The sequence below is a fragment of the Ictalurus punctatus genome, chromosome 16, assembly GCF_001660625.3.
Source record: "Ictalurus punctatus breed USDA103 chromosome 16, Coco_2.0, whole genome shotgun sequence".
In the NCBI taxonomy this organism is placed as follows: Eukaryota; Metazoa; Chordata; class Actinopteri; order Siluriformes; family Ictaluridae; genus Ictalurus; species Ictalurus punctatus.
Genome location: NC_030431.2, coordinates 11773083 through 11800657, shown reverse-complemented (window position 1 = coordinate 11800657; position 27575 = coordinate 11773083). Strand labels below are relative to the sequence as shown.

The 27575-nt window shown below is 38.7% G+C and overlaps 2 protein-coding genes across 3 annotated transcripts in view; both read right to left on the bottom strand.

Annotated features, from left to right (window-relative positions):
• Positions 1 to 53: 53 nt before the first annotated feature.
• On the bottom strand, positions 54 to 21102 carry tmem135 (transmembrane protein 135). Its single transcript, XM_017489493.3, has 15 exons — positions 20928 to 21102; positions 14913 to 15040; positions 12309 to 12401; positions 9714 to 9747; positions 9556 to 9621; positions 9294 to 9340; positions 9102 to 9143; positions 8798 to 8959; positions 8403 to 8472; positions 6812 to 6979; positions 6582 to 6645; positions 6376 to 6452; positions 6096 to 6194; positions 1209 to 1276; positions 54 to 1024 (listed from the first exon to the last, which is right to left on the bottom strand). Exons 1-15 carry the CDS (start codon positions 21066 to 21068, stop codon positions 892 to 894), a joined length of 1392 nt encoding a protein of 463 aa, XP_017344982.1. The 5' UTR covers positions 21069 to 21102; the 3' UTR covers positions 54 to 891.
• Positions 21103 to 21456: 354 nt separating this feature from the next.
• Positions 21457 to 27575, bottom strand: part of cct8 (chaperonin containing TCP1, subunit 8 (theta)) — an 11628-nt gene continuing 5509 nt past the window's right edge. Inside the window, exons 5-16 of one of the 2 annotated variants that reach the window (XM_017489491.1) lie at positions 26838 to 27018; positions 26654 to 26715; positions 26412 to 26549; positions 24890 to 25068; positions 24684 to 24750; positions 24497 to 24584; positions 24026 to 24141; positions 23825 to 23896; positions 23097 to 23261; positions 22874 to 22993; positions 22280 to 22411; positions 21457 to 21685 (exon numbers count right to left, since the gene is read on the bottom strand). In XM_017489491.1, the coding sequence (XP_017344980.1) occupies positions 22304 to 22411; positions 22874 to 22993; positions 23097 to 23261; positions 23825 to 23896; positions 24026 to 24141; positions 24497 to 24584; positions 24684 to 24750; positions 24890 to 25068; positions 26412 to 26549; positions 26654 to 26715; positions 26838 to 27018 (1296 nt within the window). In that variant the 3' untranslated portion in view covers positions 21457 to 21685; positions 22280 to 22303. The remainder of the gene's footprint in view (positions 21686 to 22279; positions 22412 to 22873; positions 22994 to 23096; positions 23262 to 23824; positions 23897 to 24025; positions 24142 to 24496; positions 24585 to 24683; positions 24751 to 24889; positions 25069 to 26411; positions 26550 to 26653; positions 26716 to 26837; positions 27019 to 27575) is intronic. The other variant, XM_017489492.1, reaches the window with a different exon arrangement.

Below are 27575 nucleotides of genomic sequence, written 5' to 3'. Positions count from 1 at the left end.
AGTTAGTTTTACTGTACAGAAGGACATTAAATTAAACCAGTATAGCAGTGGAAGACATTAATATAAATTCTTTACTTATAGAAACATCAACAATTTTGCATAAATTACAATTTTATACAAGTATGTTTTGATTACATATATAAGCACTACATGTTTAATAAAATTAAAGAAAATCTGTGCTACTATACTGTTTCTATAATTATACATATATTCTAGGTGTTTCATTATGTGAACCTGCTTTCTATCCAAAGCATGTACCGAATCAGTGCAGATCTTGTGCAAGTAGGGTTCAGCTTAAATTATGTTACTTTTCTCTTCTTGAATGTTTTCAGAAATATGTTATGTACTTCAGAATATATGAGTAAGTTTACAAAAAAAAAAATTCCACTACAGTGGAAACCTGATTCTTTTTTAAAATTATTTTCACATAAAGAGGTGGCTGATACACATTTGCTCATACATGGTGTCTTGAGCAAACAAAAGTGCAGACTGTTCCATAGAATATAGTACCAATAGTGTTACACATTCTTGTCTCTAAGCCATCTACTTTAAAATCACATCTAAAATTAAGGCATTATGTCAGTTTTCATAATTTCAGCTAGAGCAAAAATGATAGCCTCAACACCACAACTGTAATGTCTGAATGATGAAAAGCTTTACACCTACAGGGATAAAAAGGAAACAAGCCTTAATTGTGCCAACATTCCAATCAGTTTAACTCTGGTAAGCAATTGTTCCAATTAAATTCCAAGGATTATAAGTGGATATGAGGATTTAATACTGCCCTTTGGGCAATGCCAGAATTTTATACGATCAACCAGTGCAATGCCATTCACATTATTTGTTGAACAAAGCTGTCTTGGTGGTCACTGTAGTGGCCTCCATGACTTGTTAACTCAGCTGCATGTCCACGTCTTGAGCAAACAGCGTATACCTAGGGTCCAGTTTGGGAGTGAAGTCTTTAAAGTGTCTAGAAGCCTCAGTTCCAAACACGTCCAGCACTTTTCTGTTCATCAGAGCAAACCTGAAGATTAAAAAACAAATGCAGACCTGAGGTTATCTGACAGCAAAACTACGGCTTCAGCTCACTTTCAGTTTGCTTTATTTTTGCCAGAGAATATCACCCACACCAAAAACACCCACAGGCTCTGCCTCAGCTCCAGCTAATAAGCAGCAAGCAAAGCAATGCAATCTATATATACACTGACCTGCCCTTGGTCAGTCGCAGGAGAAACTTCCAGTATGATGGTCGCAGATTCTGCACTTCCATCACTGCCTAGAAGGAATCAACAGACAAAACAACCAAAAAAGAAAACAGAAAACAAATTCAGGTGATAATTTGCAAAGGATAAAATAACCACTGTAAACAACTGGGCATATGCTAAACAATCTGACAAAGTGAAGAAGAATAAGCATTTATTTGTCACATACACATTACAGCACAGTGAAATTATTTTTTTCCCCCCACATACCCCAGCTTGTTAGGAAGTTAGGTCAGCCATGATACAGCACCTCTGGAGCAGATAGAGTTAAGGGCCTTGCTCAAGGACCCAACAGTGACAGCTTGGTGGTGCTGGGGCTTGAACCCCCGACCTTCTGATCAGTAACCCAGTAAGTGTTTTCTTCCTTTTTTAGGACATTCCAAATTGTTGCAGTGACTATGCCCAATATGTGCAATGGCAATGGACAAATTGCTCTGCTACCTAATATTTTTGATCTTTTGAAAAATGGGTGATTCAAACAAAAGGTGCCATGTTGTTTAAAAGTTGTTTAACATGTCTAGATGGAAATTAATGAAATTAAAGGTGAAATTCTGACCTATTATCTCATATTCATCTTTTTATCTGAAACCCAAAAGGTCTTCAGTATGTAATCCAAAAAAAGAAGAAAAGAAAAAAAGAATTGGCCTTGCCATTCCAAAACATTTGGAGAGGAGTGTGTGTGTGTGTGTGTGTGTGTGTGTGTGTTAAAACCACCTGCCTAATATTGTGAGGGTACCCCTTATGCCACCAAAACAGCTCTGACCCATAGAGGTATGGACTCCACAAAACCTCTGAAGGCCAATACCATGCCCATAAACTCTGTCATGTTCCTCAAATTGATGTGCTGGAGGCAGGAAAAATGGGAAAGTGACTGGGTCGAGGCATCTCCAAAATGGCAGGTCTTGTGGGGCGTTCCTGGTATGCAGTAGTTAATTCCCACCAAAAGTGGTCCAAGGAAGGACAACCGGTGAACCAGCAACTTGGTCATGGTCACTGATACACATGGGGAGCAAAGGCTAGCCTGTCTGGTCTGATCACACAGAAGAGCAATTGTAGCACAAACTGCTGAAAACGTTAATGCTGGCTACGATAGAAAGGTGTCAGAACACACAGTACATCACATCTTGCTGTGTATGGGGCTGCGTAGCTCCAGACCGGTCGGAGTGCCCATGCTGACCTCTCTCCACCGCCAAAAGCGCCTACAATGAGCATGTGAACATCAGAACTGGACCATGGAGCGATGGAAGAAGGTGCCCTGGTCTGATGAATCATGGTTTCTTTTACATCATTTGGATGGCCTGGTGTGTGTGCGTCACTTACTTGGGGAAGAGATGACACCAGGATGCACTATGGGAAGAAGGCTAGCTGGCAGAGGCAGTGTGATTCTCTGGGTAATGCTCTGCTAGGAAACCTTGGGCCTTGGCATTCGTGTAGATGTTACTTTGACACGTTCCTAAACACAGTTTAGGACGACGTACACCGCTTCAGGGCAACGGTATTCCCTAATGACAGTGGACTCTTTCGGCATTAGGGAATAATGTGCCCTGCACATATGCAAAAATTGTTCAGGAATGGATTGATGAACATGACAAAGAGTTCAAGGTGTTGATTTGGCCTCCAAATTTCCCAGCTCTCAAGTCAATCGAGCATCTGTGGGATGTGCTGGACAAACAAGTCCGATCCATGGAGGCCCCACCTCGCAACTTACAGGACTTAAAGGATCTGCTGCTAATAGTTTGGTGCCAGATACCACAGCACACCTTCAGAGGTCTTGTGGAGTCCATGCCTCAATGGGTCAGAGCTGTTTTGGCAGCAAAAGAGGGAACTACATAATATTAGGTAGGAGGTTTTAATGTTATGGCTGATTGGTATACAAACACACACACACACACACACACACACACACACGGCAGGCATAAGTATGTCTACCACAGTATACTGGAATTATTAAATAACAAATATGAGCTTAAAGTGCAGACTTTCAGCTTTAATTTGAGGGGTTTTACCTATCATACATTATGACCAGGCCAGTTAACTTACAGCATATCACAAAAGTGAGTACACCCCTCACATTTTTGTAAATATTTGATTATATCTTTTCATGTGACAATAGTGAAGAAATGACACTTTGCTACAATGTAAATTAGTGAGTGTACAGCTTGTATAACAGTGTAAATTTGCTGTCCCCTCAAAATAACTCAACACACAGCCATTAATGTTTAAACCGCTGGCAACAAAAGTGAGTACACCCCTAAGTGAAAATGTCCATATTGGGCCCAATTAGTCATTTTCCCTCCCTGGTGTCATGTGACTTGTTAGTGTTACAAGGTTTCAGGTGTGAATGGGGAGCAGGTTAAATGTTAAATTTGGTGTCATCGCTCTCACATTCCCTCATACTGGTCACTGGAAGTTCCACATGGCACCTCATGGCAAAGAACTCTCTGAGCATCTGAAAAAAAGAATTGTTGCTCTATATAAAGATGAACTAGGCTATAAGAAGATTGCCAAGACCCTGACACTGAGCTGCAGCACGGTGGCCAAGACCATACAGCGGTTTAACACAACAGGTTCCACTCAGAACAGGCCATGCCATGGTCGACCAAAGAAGTTCAGTGCACATGCTTTGGGAAATAGACATATGAGTGCTGCCAGCATTGCTGCAGAGGTTGAAGGGGTGGCGGGTCAGCCGGTCAGTGCTCAGACCATACACCACACACTGCATCAAACTGGTCTGCATGGCTGTCAGAAGGAAGTCCCATCTCTTCTAAAGATGATGCACAAGAAAGCCCGCAAACAGTTTGCTGAAGACAAGCAGACTAATGACATGGATTATGGGAACAATGACCTGTGGTCTGATGAGAATAAGATAAACTTATTTGGCTCACATGGTGTCAAGCGTGTGTGTTGGCAACCAGGTGAGGAGTACAAAGACAAGTGTGTCTTGCCTACAGTCAATCATGGTGTTGGGAGTGTCATGGTCTGGGGCTGCATGAGTGCTGCCGGCACTGGGGAGATACAGTTCATTGAGGAAACCATGAATGCTATCATGTACTGTGATATACTGAAGCAGAGCATGATCAGTATGCAGTATTCCAGCATGATAACGACCCCAAACACACCTCCAAGACAACCACTGCCTTGCTAAAGAAGCTGAGGGTGAAGGTGATGGACTGGCCAAGCATGTCTCCAGACCTGAACCCTATTGAGCATCTGTGGGTCATCCTCAAACGGAAGGTGGAGGACCACAAGGTCTCTAACATCCACCAGCTCCATGATGTCGTCATGGAGGAGTGGAAGAGGACTCCAGTGTGAACCTGTGAAGCTCTGGTGAACTCCATGCCCAAGAGGGTTAAGGCAGTGTTGGAAAATAATGGTGGCCACACAAAATATTGACACTTTGGGCCCAATATGGACATTTTCACTTAGGGGCGTACTCACTTTTGTTGCCAGCAGTTTAGACAATAATGGCTGTGTGTGGAGTTATTTTGAAGGGACAGCAAATTTACACTGTTACACAAGCTGTACACTCACTACTTTGCATTGTAGCAAAGTGTCATTTCTTTAGTGTTGTCACATGAAAAGATATAATCAAATATTTACAAAAATGTGAGGGGTGTACTCACTTTTGGGCGATACTGTATGTCCACGGGCCACGCTTGGTCCTGGTGTCAGACTTTGGATGCCACTGGCCCTGTAAGTGGATGTGTGACCATCACAGCCATATGTGGACCTTCCCCAAACTGTGGCCACAAAGCTGAATGGACACAATTGTCTAGAATGTGTTTGTGTGCTATGGTATTATGATGTCCCTTCCCTTATAGAACCTGTTTCAGATTTATAATGCTAAATCTGGAATGGGATGTACAATATAGTGTACAGAGTTGGGTATAATGTGTTACAAAGTAACGTGTTATTGAATTCTAATGACTTTTTCTGATAACGCAGTAATGTAACGCATTACATTTTTCATTTATGTAATTAGTTTACAGTTACGGATATCAATAAAATTAAGTTACTTGCATTACAAATTTATTATTAAGAAAACAATATTAAGTAATATGCATTTTTTAAATAAATCACGTTTTGCGCAGCTGCCGGGGGCGTAACCTGGCCTGGGTACTGGGGGCTGTAGCCTCGAAGATTTTTTCTTTAGCCCCGAATAATTCTCCACTTGGAGCGGGTTGTCACTACATAACTGAACATCAGCAAAAGAAGACGGCGGTGTTGTAACTTTATATCTTCAGTGAACAGAGGCGAGACCAATCAGACAAGGGCTTACAGGAAAATACGTGGAAATACTCGTGTCTTATTGGCTGACAGCTCTCAATTCTGCCAAACACTTACTCACACAGTCACTGTGAGGAAAAATGGATATACACACTTTACTTTAAACCAGTAAAGAGTTTGAAACTGAAATATAACATAAATTAAATCCAACTTTTTCTGATCGTGTCATACATTGACGCGCTAAAATTACTGAAGGAACTACGAGTTTCACTTTGTAGTGCATTTTTGTAGGTTTGATAGGTTTTGAAAGTAACTTGAAAGTCAAGTAATTAGTAATCTGACAACTTTTCACATGCAGTAATCAGTAATGTAATCCAATTACAATTTTAATGTAGTAATTAGTAATCTGTAGTGGATTACTTTTTTTGAGTAACTTACCCAACACTAATAGCAAACAAAATGTCAAAATGTGACCATATGGGTTTTCAAAGGCCACCACACACGAGCACAGACACTGTCAAATTGTATTAATAATAAACTATCTGTGTTTTGCTTGAGTGCTCCTTTAAAGCTGAATGACCCTTGTATGCAGTTGTGAGGACTCACGGCTTGGAAGCAGATGGCAGTTGAGATGGCATAGATTACTGTGTCAGAATTAGGGAAGTAGGGGAAATGTCCTGCCTCAATGCCTTTGAAGTACATGGTCTAGCAGAGAGATGATAAAAATGCAATGTATTCAGAAATACAGTGATTACCAACACACCACATAAAATACTGACTTATAAAATATTTAATAAAAGAGTTCAGAAATGTACCACAGCTCTAGGACGTACCACAAAAAGCTACTGTATAAAAATAAAGTGTAATAAAATGTCATTAAAATCACCTCCACAAGCTTGGAAAAGAGATACATTGAGATAGTGGTGCTCTTATAGAAGAACATAGAGAAGCCAGCGAGAAAACCTAAAACAAAGGAACTGTACATGAGAACACCACCAATAGATAAATGATACAGTGAAAACACACACACACACACACACACACACACACACACACACACACACACACACACACACACACACACGAGTGTACCTGCTACAAGTGCATGGAGCTCATCATCAAGGTTACGCACCCACCTAAGGAAACAGCTGGTTCCCTTTAAGAGGGCGGAAGAAGAAAAAACATAAAACAAATGACAGAAACCGAGAGCGATACAAGTGAACAATTTCAAGCATTAAAATGAACCAAAATCCAAAAGTGAAGGCAGTGAATAAGATACACACCATAGGCCACATACATTGAAAATTACAGGCAGACTCTACCTTGTAAATGCTCACAAAAGAACCGAGAAAGGCTCCTAGCTGGAAATTCTCCTTATTGTAGAGCAGCGATAGAAGACGAGAGGGTTTGGTGAAAACATGCCTAAATGCTGATGGAACCTTCAAACAGCACTGGATGAGGTAACCCACACTGAACATGCGGATGAATCCCTTCAGACACAAACAAGAGTGATTTTATCAGTTTATGCCTCTAGATGCCAGATTTTAGTTATATTCTTTGATAACACTTTAAACCTGTGATTGTGCAGACTTCTACTGAGATCATAGGGCTGGGCGAGATGATGATATAATATTGATATCATGATAAATTATGTCACCAGATGCTTTTCTGAGATATCAAGGATATCTATCCTATTCGTACTTAATCTTAAAAAAAAAGAAGAAGATTTTTCCCCCCCAGTGTCCATCCATCCAACTTCTATACCGCTTATAAATCTTCAGGGTCACGGGGAACCTGGAGCCTATACCAGGAAGCACTGGGCACAAGGCGGTGTACACCCTGGACAGGGTGCCAATTCATCGCAGGGCACAATCACATACATACTCACACACCCATTCACACACTACGGACACTTTGGACATGCCAATCAGCCTACCACGCATGTCTTTGGACTGGGGAGGAAACCAGAACATGAACGGGGAGAACATGCAAACTCCGCACACAGAGGGGCCATGGTGGGAATCGAACCCCCGACCCTGGAGGTGTGAGGCGAACATGCTAACCACTAAGCCATAAAAAAATGGTTAAAAAGTAAAATGATATTTATTGTAAATTCGCTTAGTAATAATAATTTATATAATTGATTATTTAATTAATTAATACAATCAATCATACACTGTATGGCCAAAAGTTTGTAGACACCTGACCAACAGTTTGGTTCTTCCCCAAACCGTTGCTACACAGTTGGAAGCTCACAACTGTATAGAATGTCTTTGTATGCTGTAGCATTACAGTTTCCTTTCACTGGAACTAAGAGGCCCAAACATGCTCATGCATAACAATCCCCCTGTGCACAAAGCGAACTCCATGAAAATATGGTTTTCCAAGGAGTGGAACAATTCGAATGGCCTGCACAAAACCCTGACCTCAACCCCACTGAACATACTTGGGATGAATTAGAATGCCAGTTGTGTGCCACGCCTCCTCACCGGACACCAGTGCCTGACCTCACTAAAGCTCTTATGGCTAAATCGGCAAATCCACACAACCATGCCCCAAAATCTAGTGGAAAGCCTTCCCAGAAGAGCACAGGTTATTGTAACAGCAAATGGGAATTAAATCTGGAAAGGGATGCTTAAAAAGCACATATGTATATGATGGTCAGGTGTTCACAAATTTTTGGCGAGTATGAGTCATGAATGTTTTATGAAATGCTAAATGGAGAACCTTTAAATAGTTACCCAGTGACCTATAGATAAATGTGTAGTGTGACATAATTTACATTCTGACCAAGTGCAAATGATCTGCTAATCCAAAGCAAGCCCTCTGCCTCCTTCACATACAAACACACAAACAAACATACAAACAAACACATTTGTAGTAGCAAAACCAAGAAAGGGCAGAGACTCGTACTTTGATGCAGTAGGAGATGCAGTTGTCTTGGTAGTGTTTGCAACACCTATGTCTGGGTCCACGTTTGCATCTGAAAGGGGAAAATATAGCATAGACCATGCAAACAAGCAGTACAAGCAGTGAAGAAGCACATCAAATGTCTATGAAAGTTTTTCTGAACTGAAGTTACAGCCCTCTCCAATACCATTTGGATTTCAGTAAAGGTTGAAAAACTTTACAGTAGTTTCTGGAAAATCGTTCCATTAAAATCTTTGTTAATTTAATGAAGTAAAAATTTTAATTAAATAACTGTTGATAAAATGTATTTATTTGCATACATAAAACAGTATATGCAAAACAGAAGGCACACTAATATTCAAAATCAGACCTTTCATAAATGTTGCTCGTATACTTACAGAGAGTCTAGCAGCCTGCGAGTCAGAGCAGTGATGGTCCTTCCATAGGATGAAGGCTGTTCCGTGCCTGTTGGAGGTAAAGCTGGCCTTTCTGAGCGAGAAGCACTGGGCAGCTCAGCCAGGCTGGAATGTGTGGGGATCTCCTCCTTCCCAACAATAAACCTACCACGCCAAACACATAATTCAGCAGTCAAACCAAAAGGATTATATAAAACAAATATCAGCATTCAAATGATTTGCAACAACTAAATATAGGAAACAAAAACCCAAAACCACCAGATCCAGTAATAATACAAATACCTACTTTAATGCTGAGAAAGCAAAACCCTTAAGTCCATCTTTACTTCTGAAAATGAAACAAATAAGTCAAATATATACAAATCAATATAGTACTATGAATAAAATCAATTTTTAAAAACAGACTTCTGTAATAATCTTTAAAACCATATAAATCACATAATTCATTTGTCAAAGCAAAAAAAAAGTTTCCACTCACCTGAAGAAAAACATGTAGAGTGATGCAGTAATACAGAAAAGGAGAACCTAAAAATGAGATGACGACTGTGATTGAGATTGTGTGCACAGGTTATTTCCATTTCAGATCCATGCAAATAAAATTCACATGCCAGAATAAGAAAAAAGCAAATACACCCCTACCTGCAGAATTCACCTAATTAGTCATGTTAGCTTGTCACTGAATATATAATCCTTCTGTTGATTGAAAAAAAAAAGAGGGGCAATAAAATCTGGGAGTGTACCTCTCCATGTTTTAAAGGGTTAACGATGCCTCGTGTGACAGCCATCCGAAATACTGTCTCAGTTGCCTAGAAATCAGCAGACATTATTATAATGGTTAGTATAATATATAACCTGTAATATATAATAATGTTCCTGAGTCCATTCTTAAGCGTCTCACCAGGTTTGCCATATATATTGTTAAAAGTCCTCTCCTGCAGCAAGAAAGAAATGAAACATTATGTAAGACTTCAAAACATTAGGGTCAGCAAAAAGGGCTTGCACGTATACACATCGTCCACTTTATAAGGAACATTGTACACCTGTACATTCATGCAATTACCCAGTCAGCCAATCATGTGGCAGCAATGCAATGTCTCCAAGAGCTTCAGTTAATGTTCACATCAAACATCAGAATAAGGGCAGAAAAATTTGATCTCTGTGACTTTGACTGTGGCATGGATGTTGGTTTAAGTATTTCAGAAACTGCTGATCTTCTAGGAGTTTCACATCACCTGGTCTTTGCCCAATATTGAACTGTAAAATTTCAATGAGCCTGTGCCTACTGTAACCTCAGATTCCTGTTCTTGGATGACAGGAGTGGAACCTGATGTAATTTTCTGCTGTTGTAGCCCATCCACCTCAAGGTACCTCAGTATGGTGTACATTTTGAGCTGCTGTTCTGCTCACCATGCTTGGTTGTTGATGGTGGATGGTAGCTCAAATCCTGCCACTGGATGTTTTTTGCACTATTTGATGTAAACCTTACGGACTGTCATGTATGAAAATCCCAGTTTCTGAATTACTCAAACCAGCCCGTGTGGCACATCAGTGTCACTGAGGTCACATTTTCCCCCATTCTGATGTTTGATGTACACATCAACTGAAGCTCTTGACCCAGATCATCATAATGTTATGCATTGCGCTTCTGCCACTTGATTGACTGCTTGGATAATTGCCTGAATGAGCAGGTGTAAAATTCAATGCAACTGATAGACTTGACTATATTAAAGGCATTTTCACTTGCTAAGATGTAATTTGCTGCAGTGTATAAATAGGGAATCTCAAAATCCTATAAGCTGGCATCCTATGTGGTGGCATACAGTCTCCTCCGAAAGAATTGGAACAGTAAGGCCAATTCTTTTGTTTTTGCTATACATGATAAGTGATTTTGTTTGAGATCAGAAGATAAATATGAGATGATACATTACAAGTTCAGCTTTCATTTCCTGATATTTACATCTAGATGTGTTACACAACTTGACACGTTTTGTTTGAACCTTCCAATTTTTCAGGTGATTAAAACTATTAGAACATGTGACAGGTGTTACTTGCTGCCCAGGTGTGCGCAGATGGATTAATTGTTTAATGAACCTATAGCTCGAAATATCTACTCTTGGTTTGAGCCCCGATTTTCATATGTGAAGACTGCTAAAAAAAAAAAAAAAAAAGGATAAACCACAATGAAGACCAGAGAGATGTCTATGGGGAAAAAAGAGGGGAAATCGTTCAGTGCCATTGCACCAGCAATGAACATAGCCAATACAACAATTTGGAATGTCCTCAAAAAGAAACAACCACCAGTGTACTAACAGTACACAGTGTACAACAGTGTACTAACAGTACCCCCCCCCCCAACCCAAAAAATACAAAAATAAAAAACAACAGTCAGTGACATCACCAACAAGCTCCACAGGGCGGGGTGAAGGTATCACAATCCACCTTTTGAAGAAGACTTCGAGAGCAGAAATATAGAAGCCATATCACAAGATGCAAACCACTCATCAGCAGTAGGAATCAGAAGTCCATATTGGAATTTCCAAATAAATACAGAGATGAGCCATAAAAGTTCAGGAACCAAGATTAACCTCAACCAAAGTGATGGAAAAGCCACAGTTTGGAGAAAGAAAGGATCTGCTCATGATGCAAAACATACGGGATCATCAGTCAAGCACAGTGGAGGTAGAATCATGGCTTGGGCTTGCATTGCTGTTTCTGGAACAGGCTCACTAATCTTCACTGATGATGTAACTCATGATGGTAGCAGCAGAATTAAGTCAGAAGACTACAGAAACATTCTGTTTGCCAATTTACAGAGAAATTCAACTAGTCTAATTGGGAGGAACTTCATCATGCAGCACAATGACCCAAAACATATTGTCAACACAAACTAAGAAAATAGTGGAAGCTTTTAGATGTTTTTAGTTTAGTTTTTGGCCAAGTGAATCACCAGACCTTAACGCAGTATTATTCATTTCACCTCCTGATGAGGAGATTGAAGGGAGAAACCACACAAAACAACTGAAAGACGTTGTGGAAAAACATCACAAAAGAAGAATGTACCAGTTTGGTGATGTCAGTGGTCACTGGCTTGATGCAGTTATTGCAAGCAAGGGATATGCAACCAAATATTATGTTATTTACTTCAATTTACTTTAAGACTATCTGTTCCTATACTTTTGCTCACCTAAACATTGGCTGGTCTGCCACCAAAGGTTCCACGTTCGAGTTGTTTAACACATCTAGATGTAAATATCAGGAAATAAAAGTTGAAATTCTGATTTATATCACATCTCATATCACATATTTTAATTTCAAACCCAAATGTCTTCAGTGTATAACAGAAAAAAAAGAATAGGCCTTGCCATATCTATACTTTCAGTGGGGACTGCATCTAGAATTTACTTGTTTACAAAATCCATTGTGATCTTTGCCCTGCTAGTTATATCAATACGTAGACTTGAGAAGGTTGACAAAAACAGGAATCCCAACAAACCTGCTTTTGCGCTCTATCAGAATAGCGATGTAGGAAGCTGGCAGTGCAGCTCCAAAGCCTGCCGACCAGGAGTAGAAACGGCCAAGCAGCTTCCTGTGTGACAGAAAGAGGCCAGAAGAAAATAATTGGACTTAAATGTGATTATTACCATTGAAACTGATGCAAAATGAATTTCATTTTACATTATAGCAGTATGTTTTGGACAATATAGCATTTAAACTGGATCATAGCCTAACCTGTATTCATACCATCAGTGAATCTTGATCAAATGCTCAGCAAAGCTCTACAAAGGTCCTGGGGACTGATGTATAAAACTTTGAACAGACTTAAGAATAAAACATGATGGATGCACAAAAAAAGATCAGATTTATAATGCTGTATATGCAAGACCCATGTATGCGTTCCTTTTATGTATCTTATTTAATGTGAATTTGAGTGTACGTGCACAAACCTTCCACCCCACCTTCTCTCCAATCCTGTGTTTCCGGTTCTAGGTTTGCCCACAGAAAAATGTAATTTATGATCTGCTGCCACGGTTAGATTTTTTGTCTGCGGGTTGCTGCTTGGGCATTTTGCATGAATCACATAACTAATATCTAAATATTAAAACAAGCACCGAGTCTCATCATACCCATGTATCTATCCCATTCTCAATATTTGCTCTGTTCCTGCATAAAACATTCTGTATAAATGTTTTATGTTGTGCATCAATTAAATAGCTTAACAGTTCTCACAGCTATTATTACATGACCATACATGTAATATGAGACCATATTAAAACCTCTGGGAGAGAACAAGTTAGGAAAACTTTGCTCCTCTAAAATGTATTGTATGACATTACTTTTAAATTTAATACATTTAACAACAACAGTCATGATGTTGAAATTGATGCATTTGACAATGACAGTCATGATGTTGGACATGATGTAACAGCAGCCGATGAGGTCTTGAAGAGGCATTGTTTTTTGGGTTTTGAATTGCCACTGAGCTGGTTTTGTAATCCTGCTCTCTTCTAAATACTGTATATAATGGTAAATGCAGCATTGTGTAATCTGAGGTGCTTTTCTGAGCCCCTTTCAGATTAGATTAGATCTAGATTGGTCCAGCAAAAAAAGTAATTTCTAATTCGATAAGTAAGGAATACCTGGAGTGTGATATTCCATTTCACTACCACAGTGATTTGCAACATTTAACTGATTAATATAATTACACTGGTTAATTTATTAATTAATGATTTTAATGGTTTATAGTTATGGTATGGTCACATTTTCATGGTTATAGTTAGATAATGTCTGGGACACAAGTTAGATTCCGTTCTCACCTATGTTATAGCTGTGATAAACTCCCTTCTCCCTTCTCTCTCTCTCTCTCACACACACACACAGACACACACACAAAGTGCTTACAAATGAGACTCCCCTTCCATAAATGGTAAATAAATGTCTCCTAGCAAAAACTTTTTAAATTCTTTTTAAATGAATCTTTTTTTCTTTTATTTATTAATCTTATAATATCAGGAGAGTTCACCACACAAGTCTGTGTATGAGCTGTTACTATAGAAACAATAATGTATTAGAACGAGCATATTAAAAGTAATCTATTGTTCATGTCACAGACAGAACTACTGTCCGAGCTGTGCTGTTATACAAAAACCTACTGACCGATCAGATTCAAGAATTCAACCATGCTTCAGTATAAACTTTCACCTACACCGATTCCTTAGTTAGATTTTCACATTTCAGTCTTTAAAATTAGATAATTTTTTAAAATGCTAAAATATATGGTATTCAAAACCTTTTTACTTAGCAGTACACATGTTTTCTTCTATATGGGTATTCACAGTCAGAATTGAAAGAAGAAAAAAAAAAGAAAGAAAGAAAAAAAAGGGTAAATAAACAAACAGAAAGCTAGGCCCATTTCGTTGATTTAATTTGTCATGGCAGTATATAGACCTAACAAAGCCAGCCATCAGCCACAACTATAAAACTTTTTAATGGGCATTTTGCCACAACATTAGTCAGAAACATTTGCCCACAATTGAGGTTTTTTCTATTGGCATGAGCAAATTCATTCTCCAGTGACCCCTTTAAAGCAATTTGAGTGCAGACAATTCAAAACCGGTTGCAACGGCAAACTGCACTTTACTATGAGCATTATGATATTGAAAGATACTAGTAATTTTACACATTTGCCATTTGGGGTCAGTTACTGACAAACAGCCATACGTCCTGACAAACCGGTGTTCTTATGGTCCTTTGCATAGGGACATGTATATCCTCAAATCTAGTTTACTTTTGATAAATCACAACATCTTCTGAGTATGCAGCTTTTATACAAGAGGCCCTGGATATGTAGGACACGCTTTTTTAACTTGCCTCAAAAAAAACAAAAAAAACAAACAGATGCCTGATGATTGTGAAACAGAAATGCATATTCTTTAGGACTCTGTATACAGAACATGGACTTTAACTAGTTGATAAGAACAAAGATTCACTGTCACTGATAGCCCCCTGTCTGTCTATTTGCTATTGAACTGACATAAAAATGGTTTTGCTTCTATTTCAAATAACTGTAGAGAAAATGCTACTGTTTATGTGCTCCTACCTAAGTAGACAGAAAAAGACGATGTACAGGCCTCCATTCGTAGTAAGAAACGAAGCAGACTGCAGGATTTCAGGGATGAGTCTCTTCTTGTAGTAGTCTTTTTTCTTTCTTCTTAGGATAGCTGCAATCTAGAGAAGTATTACATTTGTAAGAAGTTTACTATTTGATCAACAGGCAGGCTTTTCTCTGTACTCTTTTATATAATTATGTGTAATTTTGTTATAGAATGGATGTATCCTGACTTAGTTCTCCTCTCTGTAATGTCATCCAAGAGGTGAAATGAACTTCTCTTTGGAGTCTGAATAGTTGAGTCACTGTCTGACTTCAAATGAAGATCCAAAGAACTACCTATTCACTGAGCACTGCACTTTAATGAGCAGTAAATAAAAATAAAACAATAAAAAGCTCGACTTGTGCATTTTTTGTTGCTGTACTAACTCCTCTCCAGAGGTGGACAGTAACGAAATACATTTACTTGAGTACTGTACTTAAGTACACTTTTGGAGTATCTGTACTTTGAGTATTATTTTTTCTGGAAGCTTGTGACTTTAACTTCACTACATTTGACAAGACAAATATCATACTTTTTACTCCAATACATTTCTATCAAGGTCCTCAAGTAGAAAGTCGTTACTATGTAGCAGCTTTGAAAATCAGTGGATTTTTTTTCTTCTTCTCTAAAACGTGATTGGTTTTTTTGCAGGTGACAGACAGTCTATCAATAATAATTCTTGTAGGGTCATGTGTGAATTTCAATGATTTCCCAGCATTTTGTGAACACTGATCAGTTGGCAAAATGGAAGATGGCGGTTCCTCGGCGCAGTGTGTGCACCCGTGGCCATACTTAGAAAAAAGGTTCCAGTTTTCTGAAAATGTTAAAGCTTCATTTTGTTTTAAATGTTTGCTTTGTTTGCCTAAAATGAACCATATTACAGGCTTCAAAAACTCCCCATCCAACCTGTGGAAGCGTATTGAGCTATGTAAATTTTTAATTTCTTGTGAAAGCTTAAAATAATCTGTGCTTTAAAGCTAAAGTTTCAGTATGAAGTATGGTCGGTCAAATTATTTTTTATGGATTTGCCCGCCAAGTTGCCAGAGGCTTGTGGATACACCGCTAACGCATAGGCAAGGTTTAACAATGATGTTAGTTAGCATGCAAAACCGTGAATTCAAATGTAAATGAGCTTTGTGGAAGAATCATGATCTTTATTTGAAACAGAAACATTGTGATTCTCAGTTTATCCAGAATCCTGCAGCTCTAGTTACATGTTATTTATCATAAATCTTATCGATGATCTGTAATGTCAATATATTTGAATGTGCTTTTTAATGCCAGTCTGAGTTGATTTGGGGCCTTTTTAAGTGAAATTATACACTGTCTTTTTTATAGAGAAAGCATGAATGTCAATTGAAGAAATATAGTGAACTGACTACAGCTGCCTGCAAGAGAAAATATGAGGCTGGGACATTTTCCAAACAGATGAAGCTTGAAGAAACAAAGCAGATGTCTCAAATATCTGTTGACAATGCTATACTCTGCTTCATAGTTCAGGGTCTCCAGCCCTTCTCCCTTGGTGAACAGCCATCATTCCAAAGACTAATCCTGGACTTACAGCCAAAGTGCGTGATCATGTCTCAAACTACTGTGAATGCAAGAATGATTCAGCCACAATAACAATGAAGGAGCAGGTGAAGGAAGCATCGAAGAAGGCTGCATACATTGCTACAACAACTGATTGTTGGACTGCAAGAAAAAGGAGCTTTATTGGCATTACAGCACATTGGCAATGGCTGGATCCTTGCAGTTTTGAGAGGCATTCTTTTGCTCTTGCTTTCAAGCAGTTAAAGGACTCACATACATTTGATGTCTTGGCATTGTGCAATACATGACATACATGCAGAGTATGACATTAGTGAGAAAATAGTCAGAACCACAGCAGACAATGATTCCAATTTCATTAAAGCATTTCATCCTCTCCTAGAAAAGTACGCAATTTAGACAACATACGCTCTCGGCAGGTGGCCTCATCAGACCGTTTCTCGTTCTCAGTCGGGCTGTGGAACTGCCAATCGGCTGTCAACAAGGAAGATTTCATTCCTGCCTTTGCAACCCACTCCAACTTCAGCGTGCTGGCTCTGACTGACACCTGGATCCGTACTCAGAACACTGCGACAAATGCTGCCCTAGCCTCCGACTTCAACTTCTCCCACACAGCGCGCCCCAACAGACAAGGGGGTGGTACAGGTTTGCTTCTCTCCAAAACATAGAAATTGACATGTATCTCTCCCCCTCCCTCCAACACTTCCTTTGAATTTCATGCTGTTACAGTTACTGACCCTGCCAAAATGCACTTTGTTATTTATCATCCTCCAGGTCAATTGGGCAAGTTCAGCGAAGAGCTTGACATGCTGCTGTACACCATCCCGGATGATGAAACTCCTCTTGTGGTCCTTGGTGACTTCAACATTCACCTAGACAAGCCGCATGCAGCTGATTTTCTTGCCCCCCTGCCCAGGTTTGACCTCGAGCAATTTGCCACACCAGCAACTCACAAGGCCGGAAAACAGCTCAACCTCATCCTCACACGTAACTGCACCAAACAAAATCTTATTACCCCTCTCCATACCTCTGACCATTTCTTTACCCAGTTTTCTATTTCTCTCCCCTCACCGTTTCCACCTTCTATCTCCTTTCGTCACACTCTTCGCTCCCTTTCCCCCTCAGACTACTTCTCCATTGTCAAAAGCTCGCTTCCCTCTGATAGCCACCTCTCTTCACTGGACTTAAACACCGCAACTGACATGCTATGTTCCACTCTAACATCTTCTCTTGACAGCATCTGCCCTCTAACTTCCAGGCCAGCTCACACATCACCCCCTAGCCCTTGGCTCTCAGAAGCTATAACAACCAGGCCAAACTAAGGGCAGCTGAAAGGAACTGGCATAAATCTAACGATCCAACTAACCTAGCCAATTACCAAACACTTCTCTCCTCTTTTCCTCATAGCATCTCCACTGCTAAAGCCATATACTACCAAGAAAAGATTGGCAATTCTCCCAACACCCGTATTCTTTTTAAAACCTTTTCGTCTCTTCTCAGTCCCCCTCCTCCCCCTTCCCCTACCTCTCTCACTGCAGACGACTTTGCCACTTTCTTTTCCAACAAGGTTACATCAATCAGGAACCAGTTCTTCACCTCAGACATACATAGACCGGCTCCTCCTCTGATGAACTCTTAACTGTCCTCCTTCTCCCCTCTCTCAGAGTCTGATGTCTCTAAACTCCTCCTCTCTAGCTGTGCCTCAAACTGTCCTCTAGACCCTATCCATTCTCCCCTTCTTCAGTTCATCTCTCCCATGTTACTACCTGCACTCACACACATCTTTAACACATCACTTTCTACCGGCACATTCCCTACCTCATTTAAGCAGGCCCGGGTTACCTCACTGCTTAAAAAACTGACACTTAACTCTGCTGCAGTTGACTACAGACCTGTTTCCCTCCTCCCCTTTCTTTCAAAAATCCTTGAATGAGCTGTTTTTAATCAACTCTCCATTTTTCTCAGACAGAACAACCTCCTGGACACCAAGCAGTCTGGCTTCAAAAGCAGTCACTCCACAGAGACTGCTCTGCTTTCTGTCAATCTAGCCTTATGACTAGGAAGATCAACCTCAAGATCATCTGTCCCCATCCCACTCAACCGCTCTGCAACTTTCAACACTGTGAATCATCAGATCCTCCTGTCAACTCTCTCCGGCCTAGGCATCACCGGAACGACTCCCGAATCCTATATCTCAGACAGATCCTTCAAGATATTGTGGAGGGTGGGGTTTCTGAAACTTAGCAACTCACAACTGGGTTAATAAAATAAAAGCATCTGCTAAATGAATAAAATGTAAAAATGTCAATGTTGTTGTTTGAAGTTTTTGTTTGGATGTCAAATAAGTCTTGCTTTTTTTTTTTTTTTTTTAAAGCAGTGTTGCTATTGGGCAGTTATATGGTTGTGTAGCTGGGTTTTAAAGCAGGTTGGATTATTTTTGTTTTCTGATAGGTTGTATTTGCAGCAATTTCACTGTCCGCTTGATTCAAATGTGGATGAATGTATACACATAGATGGGTGCACACTATCATGCTGCTTTTGTGGGGGTGGGTAGGAGTGTTAAATTAAAAAAATGAAGATGATTATGGCTGTCTTTTTTGTCAATTCAGTTGTTACATTTCTATAGGTTTTGTAACATTCTAAAAACTTTTTATTCCACAGATACTACAAGCTAGTCAGTGTATTCAGTAGGCTGCTTCAGAGGCATAAGGTATTGTACGTATCACATACAACAACGCAAAAATAATAAAACAATGCGTTGACAAAAAAGGAAATTTACTTTTGACACTTGAGTACTTCTAAAAGCAAGTACTTCTGTACTTTTACTTAAGTAAAAATCTGCCTTTACAACTTTCACTTGTAGTGGAGTAATTTTTGACCAGTATCTGTACTTTCACTCAACTAATGGGGTTATGTACTTTGTCCACCTCTGTTCCTCTCTAACAGGGTTTTAGCTTGACAGTGTTCTTAGATCTAGCATGAGGACATGCGTTTGATGGCAATTATTAAGCATTTCTGTATCTTGTGCTGAGCTCATAAAGAACAGCCCCAGCATTCCCAAAAGGTAAAAACATGCATGTTTACTGTCACATGAGCAAATGGATGTATTAAATGTAAGCATGTTGATTGTGTAATAAGCTAAAAATTTATTTTTTAAAAATCAGCAATTGCTGTTTGTGTTTTATAACTCATTAGCCTGAAAATATTACAAATCTGATATTGAGTACCCAATACTCAGGCCTGAAATGCATTTTGCTACTCGGTTTTTAAAAACAACCTAGTGACAAATTTAGTGACTTTTAGTGCTGATGTTAACATCTGTCCTGCACTCAATATGGCTCTCAAGCTCACATAATCAGCATAGTTGATTCACCACCAGTTTTATAGACTCCAACTAGTTCCATGACCTGATGTTCCCAATAACCAATCACAGCTCACCATTATTTCCAAGTGACCAATCATTGATGACTATTTGTTTGTCCCACCCACACACTTCATACTCTCTTCTTGGCTGAATTTACAGTAATAAAAGTGAGTTAATACATCAATCATTTCCTTCATGTTTAATTCCAAACCATTCACTAGCTTTTTGGGTCTGTGTTCAGGATAGAAATAATATATTTTGCAAATATTTAAATAGTTTATTTGTGGAGCCATGAACAAGATTAACTTAGAAATAGTTATAATCTATTATTTTAGATTCTGTAAAACTTTTCTACTCAAGTGTCTTCAAAAAAAATAGCTTACTTCATATAACACGTATTCATATGCAAACGATCATGACGATTCAACGAATATGCAAATTAGTCTGTTGCCTGTTCTGGCGACTTCTAATGCATGCGTTAGCTATTTTCCCCTGAAGAGGCTTAGTAACACTGTTGTTAAGGGTTTTTTTTTTTAGTTTATCCAACTAGATGTTCTGTGTAAACACACATCTTTTACGTACACAGAGGACCCCACTGACGCCGTTATACAGCACAACCTGCTTCTCTGGCCATTTGTGGACACTAATCATTGGACATTGAACTCTTGCACAACGTAAAATGCTTTAGATAGCTAATCGCATGTATCTGTACTTAACACGTAAACACTGTTAAATCTTATTCACTTAGTGACATGCAGTATTAAACTAGCGATGATCACTGTTTACTTGATCAGGCGCACAGCTGTTAAGTCATGATTACATTTAAAAAAAAAACAAAAAAAACAAAACAAGGGGGGACAGCTTAGGGTCTTGGGAAGAAGTTTAAACTGTAAGCTGCTTATCTACATAGCTTCCACAGATATAGACAACTCGGTGCAATCGAAACATAAGCTAGCAGTAATCCTTGCTTTTTTTATGCTAGCTAAAATACTAACGTTAGCAAGCTCGCGTCAGGACCCACTATTCAGATACATGTACTGAATATACTTACTAGATATAATGGCGCATATATTTTGAGAGAGGCCTCCAGAGCCCCGGCCGCGACTTGCAGTGATGAAAGTGTACATGATGAACTCCATGTATGTCCTATCTCATAGCAGTTGTGCGGTATGGACTTACTGAGGGCAGCCATGTTTAGTGAAGAGCACGGTGACGCGCACTCCCGTGCTCGTCAAAGCGCGCTCTCGTGCCTTAAAGCGACGGAGTAGAATCACAAGTAGATTGCGTTTTACTTTTAAAACTAATTTAGTATTTATATGCAACCTAAACGGCCGGCACTACAAATTAAGGGCATAATATTCAACCAGAATAATGGTGAAAGCTTCAGTTCATAAGAAGTCATCCAAAATTCTAGAGAAATGTTAGAATGCTATTGCTGCTAACAGTGAATGAACGCCAAAAGACTTCACTTTGTTCATTACTCAAAAAAATGGAAATTTACTTAGTAAATGGACATCAGAGAAGGGATTTTTTTTCTTTTTCAGAAAATACAGACAGACAAAAACAAATCACCAACAAAATAACAGCTCAAGTGCCATTTATTGGGACCACAAAAACTACAGAGCCATCCTTTCCTGAATCCAAAGCTCATTCTAAAAGAAAGAAAATCATACAAAAAAAGTGTTGATATTAAATAAACCATCGAAACGTTTAAGTGGTGAAGCAAGACATGCCGACTTAATCATCCTCGTCCCAGTCCTTCTTTTCTTGTGGAGCCTTGGGTCCTCCTGCTGGTTTGGCCATGATAATCTGTACAGACAAGACGACATAGAATCTTAAAATATTAACGGGGAAAAAAGACAAGGTGGAGTTCTTTAGTACAGTTAGTCCAAGTCTGTTAACCACAACTAACAGGGGTAGGGGGTGGAGGTGCTTCAATTCATGCAACATGCAATTTTCCTGAACATCGTGAATATCATGTTCAATTCTAACTGTATGATACATAGTGACACTTGTTAATACAGTGCCATCCAAGTGTCAAAAAGTATCACAAGTTAACATGTAAGATGAGTTGAAATTAGTATCCATTATTATTATTATACCCTTCTTTTTTTTTTGCAAAAGCAGTTAAAATTCCTCAATTACTAAAATCCTTCCCTTTTACATAAAGTTAAATAAAACTGATCTCATTCAAAAGTAAACACTACACTTCATTAACATACAAAAAATAAAAAATTCCAGTGTAATAATAGTTTTCATAATGACAGTGTCTCCTCTGTGCTACTTCAAATAGTGTAATTCTAAATAGAAACAGGGTGCAGTCAAAACAGTAAGTGTGGTCATGCAATCCCATCCAGCAGTCCCACACACGAGTGGTTAAACACACATAAAAGAATAGGGCACCTGTCCCATTTCTGGGGTTTCTTATCAATGATGAGTGTCAAATTTATCTGGCGCTTCATCCCATTCATCTTTGTCCCAGTGGCCTTGCTGTTTGGGAGCTTTGGGGCCCCCAGCTGGTTTCGCCATTATGATCTGACACAGTACATCTTGTTAAAAATCTGTTGATACTTACTCTTGACACAGGCTTAGAAAAAGTATTATGTATCCATAAAAACTGTTGCCTATTCTTCCACATTGTCCATTTCCTAGGATGTTCTAAGCTACACAGATGTAGCTAATCATAGCTAAGTGCTAACAGAATGTTGCAATCATCAGTGTAATAAATTCAATGAAATGTGGACTGTAATGAAACCAGCAGATATTCAGATGTATAAAAGGTGGAACTTGTCAGCTATACAGTGGACTATGATGTAGAAGCCATTACTCTGAGTCTATCAGGGGTCAAATGTAATTTGGTAACCCAAAGAATTAAGATCAGATCATAATTTTTTTTTTAAAAAGAAATCCTTTTCTGGTTTCAAGACAAAAAATACTATCAAACTGTTGTCTGGATGAATACTGTTGGTGACTAATCAGTGTGAGGTAGCAGCTGACCTGATCAACCCGGAGGACAGTGATGGCAGCATTTGTAGCCAATTTGATGCCCCAGTATTTGACAAGGTAGGGGTCCAGAATGCCTGCCTCATTCACGTCCTTCACTGCAGGCCCTTCACCCTACCAAAGGAAAAATAAACAGTTTAACAAACAAGAAAGCCAACAGAAATACAAGAAACCCAACATAATAGTCTTTTGTTCACATTCCTGATTGCACTCTCACCTCAATATCAAAGCCCATGTTCTTGTTGCCCTCGTGGTGAACAGCATACAGTTTGGAGATCAGCTCGTTACCCTTCACGCCAGAGTTTTCTGCCAAAGCACGTGGTACAACCTCAAAAGCCTCGGCAAATTTCTTAATGGAGTACTGCTCCAGACCTGGGCAAGACTGGCAAAACATACCAACATGTTTAGGGGGAGAGGGAAGTTGAAAGGGGGAGGAAAGAAGGAAAAAAACAAACAAACAAACAAAAAAAACACACACACACCAAAAACAATTTGTATAATTGCATTTAATTGTTTATTTATACAAAAACATAATATTTATTAAAATAAATAAATAAATCAAACACCTGGGAAGCCACAGACTTAGCATGGTAGATCAGGTTATAGACATATTGTGAACCATTTGTTTTGTGTTTGCTGTTCATTCCATCCTAAAAGTGTGTATGAGCATCATATATCCCAATCAACTGACGACTTGCAGTTGGTTAAAAATAAAGATTTGTCTTGATAAACTATTAATGCCTGGGACAAATCCTCTTCAGTTTGCTTAAAAATATATTCTAGAAATTCTCCATTTATAGTTCCTAGCAACTGCCAGTTAAGTTAACATTTCACTTCTGAATGTATGCATAACTTGAATTTTAAATCACGCCGACATGCACATACGCATGATGAAAGATGTGAAGTACATTTCAGTTTGTAATGCTTCTAGGCAGTAAATTTTACCTCTCCATAGGACATTATCTGTTTAGCCAGTTCAATTTCTGTAGCACCAGCACCAGGACACAGACGATTGTCCTAGGAATGAATAAACAAATTAATACAAAAGGGTAGGAACTGTAAGATGTCCAGGTCTGTTCTGAACTATAGGTTTGGTTTTAGCCATAAAATGACAAAATACATTGTCAGCTATCTGAACAGACTTACCCTGACAAGAACCTTAAATGTGTTTACTCCATCATCAATGGCTCGCTCAATGTCATCCATCAGGTTGTCTGTGGAGCCTCTAATCACCAAGGTAGAAATGGCTCCCTCTTCTTTCTCTGTTATTCCAGACAAATACAGTTGGCCAAGAGTAAATTAGGCAGGTTAGGGGTTTGACTAGATCATCATATTGTGAAAATTTCAAGCACTCCCATTCATAAGTCATGTGGACTTGGACTGGCTCCAAACAAACAAAGGCACATGATTAAATGTACTATTTAATAAAATTTGTCCAAGTGGGAGCTACTTCATCTGGTACGCATAAAAAATAAAACAAAAAAAAAAAATAAATAAAAAGGAAGACGTTGCACAATGATCTCACACACACAGTATGAAGCAGTAAATAGTACTGTAAAATACACATGGGTAGTAGATGGCTGATGGCAAAGTGGTACAGCTGTAAATGAAACCCACCGTGTTTGAACACAACGACCTGGGTGTCTCCGACTTCAGTCAGGTAAACACTGCTACAGTGTCCCATTTCCTCTGGAGTAGGGACAGTCTGGCAAAACACAAAAGGTAGATCCCACTCAGGAAAAAATAAATAAATAAAAAATCCAAGGTTCTAGTGTTGACTAAAAAAAAAAAAAATAATCCTTACCATTCTGGGCAGTGCTACAGCACCAACAGTTTTGCATAACCTTCTAAGGTCCCATTTGGAGTTGAGCCTTGATGGGGACACAGAAAATGGTGTGTCTTGTCAGATTACACACACAAACCATAAATTACAGAAGATTATAGTAGTATGATCTGTGTGGAATAAGTTAAAGAGGTAGATGGGTGAATTAGTCGAATGAAAGTGCTTACCGGACTACCATGAGCTGATACTTGTTGGCGTAATGTAATGCCATGTCTGCCACTTTGCCCCCAGTTACCACCACGTTAGCTCCAGCATTAGCAATAGCCTTCACCTGGGCCTCCATCAGGTTCTCCTCACCTTTGCTGAAGTTCATCAGCTCCTCAGCATTCTTTATCAGCACTGTCCCCTGAGGAATTCACACCAACAAGGTGATGTAGCTTCTTTACCAAACTCTGTTGGCAATTTCTTTAATAACTCATTTTATATTTCCTCCACTAGATTATACTTTTACAATACAAAAGTATGTCACAAAAACTTATAAATGGCATCCTGATACATACAGCTTGGATTTAACCATTTTATATATATATATATATATATATATATATATATATATATATATATATATATATATATATATATATATATATATATATATATATATATATATAAAAAATAAAAATACAAAACTACTACAGATAGCAGTAAGCTTGCCATTAAAATTCAGATTCAAAGATTTAAAATGAAAAACGTATTAAAACATACACTACTAGTCAAATGTTTGGACATACATGCTCATAGAAGGATTTTATTTTATTTTTTTTAATGTTTTTACTCATTTCCACTATTAAAAAAATAAAAATAAATTATACACACACTATGAATAGGGATAGAACATAATGACATCACATCCTGGAAAACAGAACTCTTAATTATGCATGTGATGCAGTCACACTGTTTGAACACCAGGGGGTCCAAGACTGCACAACCCATAGTGTTAAAATATACCACGCTTGTCATCACATTCTTTCATAAAAAGCCTGAGAGATCATCTGCACTTGCGAAGTGTCCGATAGCACAATAGCTCCAGATTACAATCACTATTTTGTGTCATATGGTTACACAATCACGTTATAAAGGTTAAAAAGAGCTTTGAAACACTGCCACAGAAATCGGGTAGTTTAGCTGACTTTGGAGAGCTCTTCCTGCTACAGAGCTCATTATGTTTTAGTCAATCATTCTTCCAGGTCAGACAGACACATCGTTTACTCAAATAAAAAAATTTGGGAGAATTCATAAATGTTTGTTTTGGATTTTTAAGATATGGTGAACCTGTAGCATACTTTGTTTGCAATATTGAACCTCTGTTCGTAGCAATTTTTGATTTACTTCGTTTTATACAGACAAAACTGCACATCATTTTGCATTGTTTGTCATTTCGGTCAATTTTTCTTCACTCAAAATTTGTTCACAATATTCTGAGAATCAAATTGAATCAAGAAGCCAGTATTGTGAATCAAATCGTGTCCAGACTGGATCATTACTCCCCTAGTCTTACATGAACAATACATATAAAAATACACATTTTGAACAGAAATCTAATTATATATGGGCATTAACCTTGTTACATCTTATAAAATTTAAGCCTTTATCAAAATGTCTGCAACAATGAAAACTATATTTTAAAAAAATAATAATAATTAAATTTTAAAAAATGCACTTTGAGTGCATTTTAAGCAATACACTCACCTTGGTCTCAGTAACCATGCAGTCAAACGGACAAGAAAACACAACTATCTTCGCATCTTTAACTGATGTAAGGTCACCTTCAGTTTCCTTCTTAAAGACCATACCATGCAGCATCGATGAGGCATGCAGTCCACAACCCTACATGAACAAAATCAACATTTGAAACGAAAACAGGCTAGTGACTGTAAAGGCATAAGCTAAAATACAGTTTTATATACAGTCATATATTCATATTTACTCACCAAAATCTTGCACACTCTCACATTATCAACATTGAAATTGCCAGACTCAGGGAAGATCGATACTGTGGTTGGGGGGGGTTGGGGGTGAAGGTAATGAAGAGATCATAAAGGTAAGAAAATACACCGAGACACATTAAACTCTAAAACATTAGATACACATTAGGAGTATAAATGCAGCTCTCACCACAGGCTTGTGCGATAAGGTCGGCGAGAAAGTCTTCATTTCCATACTGTTTGCTCATCACAGCTGTGCGGATCATGGCTTTGGCCTCAATCACGTTGTGCAAGTTCTTAGCAGAGGCGCAAACGCAGTCTGGTAGAATTTCCAAAGCCTTCTTACAGGCCATCTCATAGCCCTCAATGACCTGGGTAGACAGAGGGTCGGATACAATCAATTTCAATGCTTCGACAGACTCTCTGAAGTGAACTTATTGGCTAAAATTAATTTCTTGTCCATAAAATCTCTTCTCTTCATGAGAAATGTGCAACAAAGCATTCCATAAAGGACTATATGATCATTATTGTTATAGCACGTCCATTAGACACCCTGTGTTAAATGCTAGAAGTAGGGGTGGGACGGCATGAAGAACTCACTGTGTACAGTATGTCCCATTACAGTTGCTCTCATGGAATCTGCTACAAATCACTAGCCGAGGCAGTGGGACAAGCAGATAACATGTCTGGACTATCAGTTTTTTTTTTTTGTTTTTTTTTTTATTTACAGTTGCCAGGCAGATAAACAAGTTCAATAGGCAGTTAATGCTAACTAAGGAGCATTTTCTTTTACTTCGCTCATCCAACAAGAGAAAGAAAAAAAAATTACTCCTTCTTTACCTTTATCCAAAAACTAAATAAATAAAAAATCATGACATTTGTTTATACCAATCATGCTCCAACGTGTTCACCCAGTGATGAGTGGCAT

Coding starts and splice junctions, on each gene's coding strand:
- tmem135 (XM_017489493.3), bottom strand. CDS start 21,068: ATGGCTGCCCTCAGTAAGTCCATACCGCACAACTGCTATGAGATAGGA. Junction 9,622..9,713: donor CAATATATATGGCAAACCTG/GTGAGACGCTTA, acceptor GCTGATTTCTAG/GCAACTGAGACAGTATTTCG. Junction 9,144..9,293: donor CTCTACATGTTTTTCTTCAG/GTGAGTGGAAAC, acceptor TTTCATTTTCAG/AAGTAAAGATGGACTTAAGG.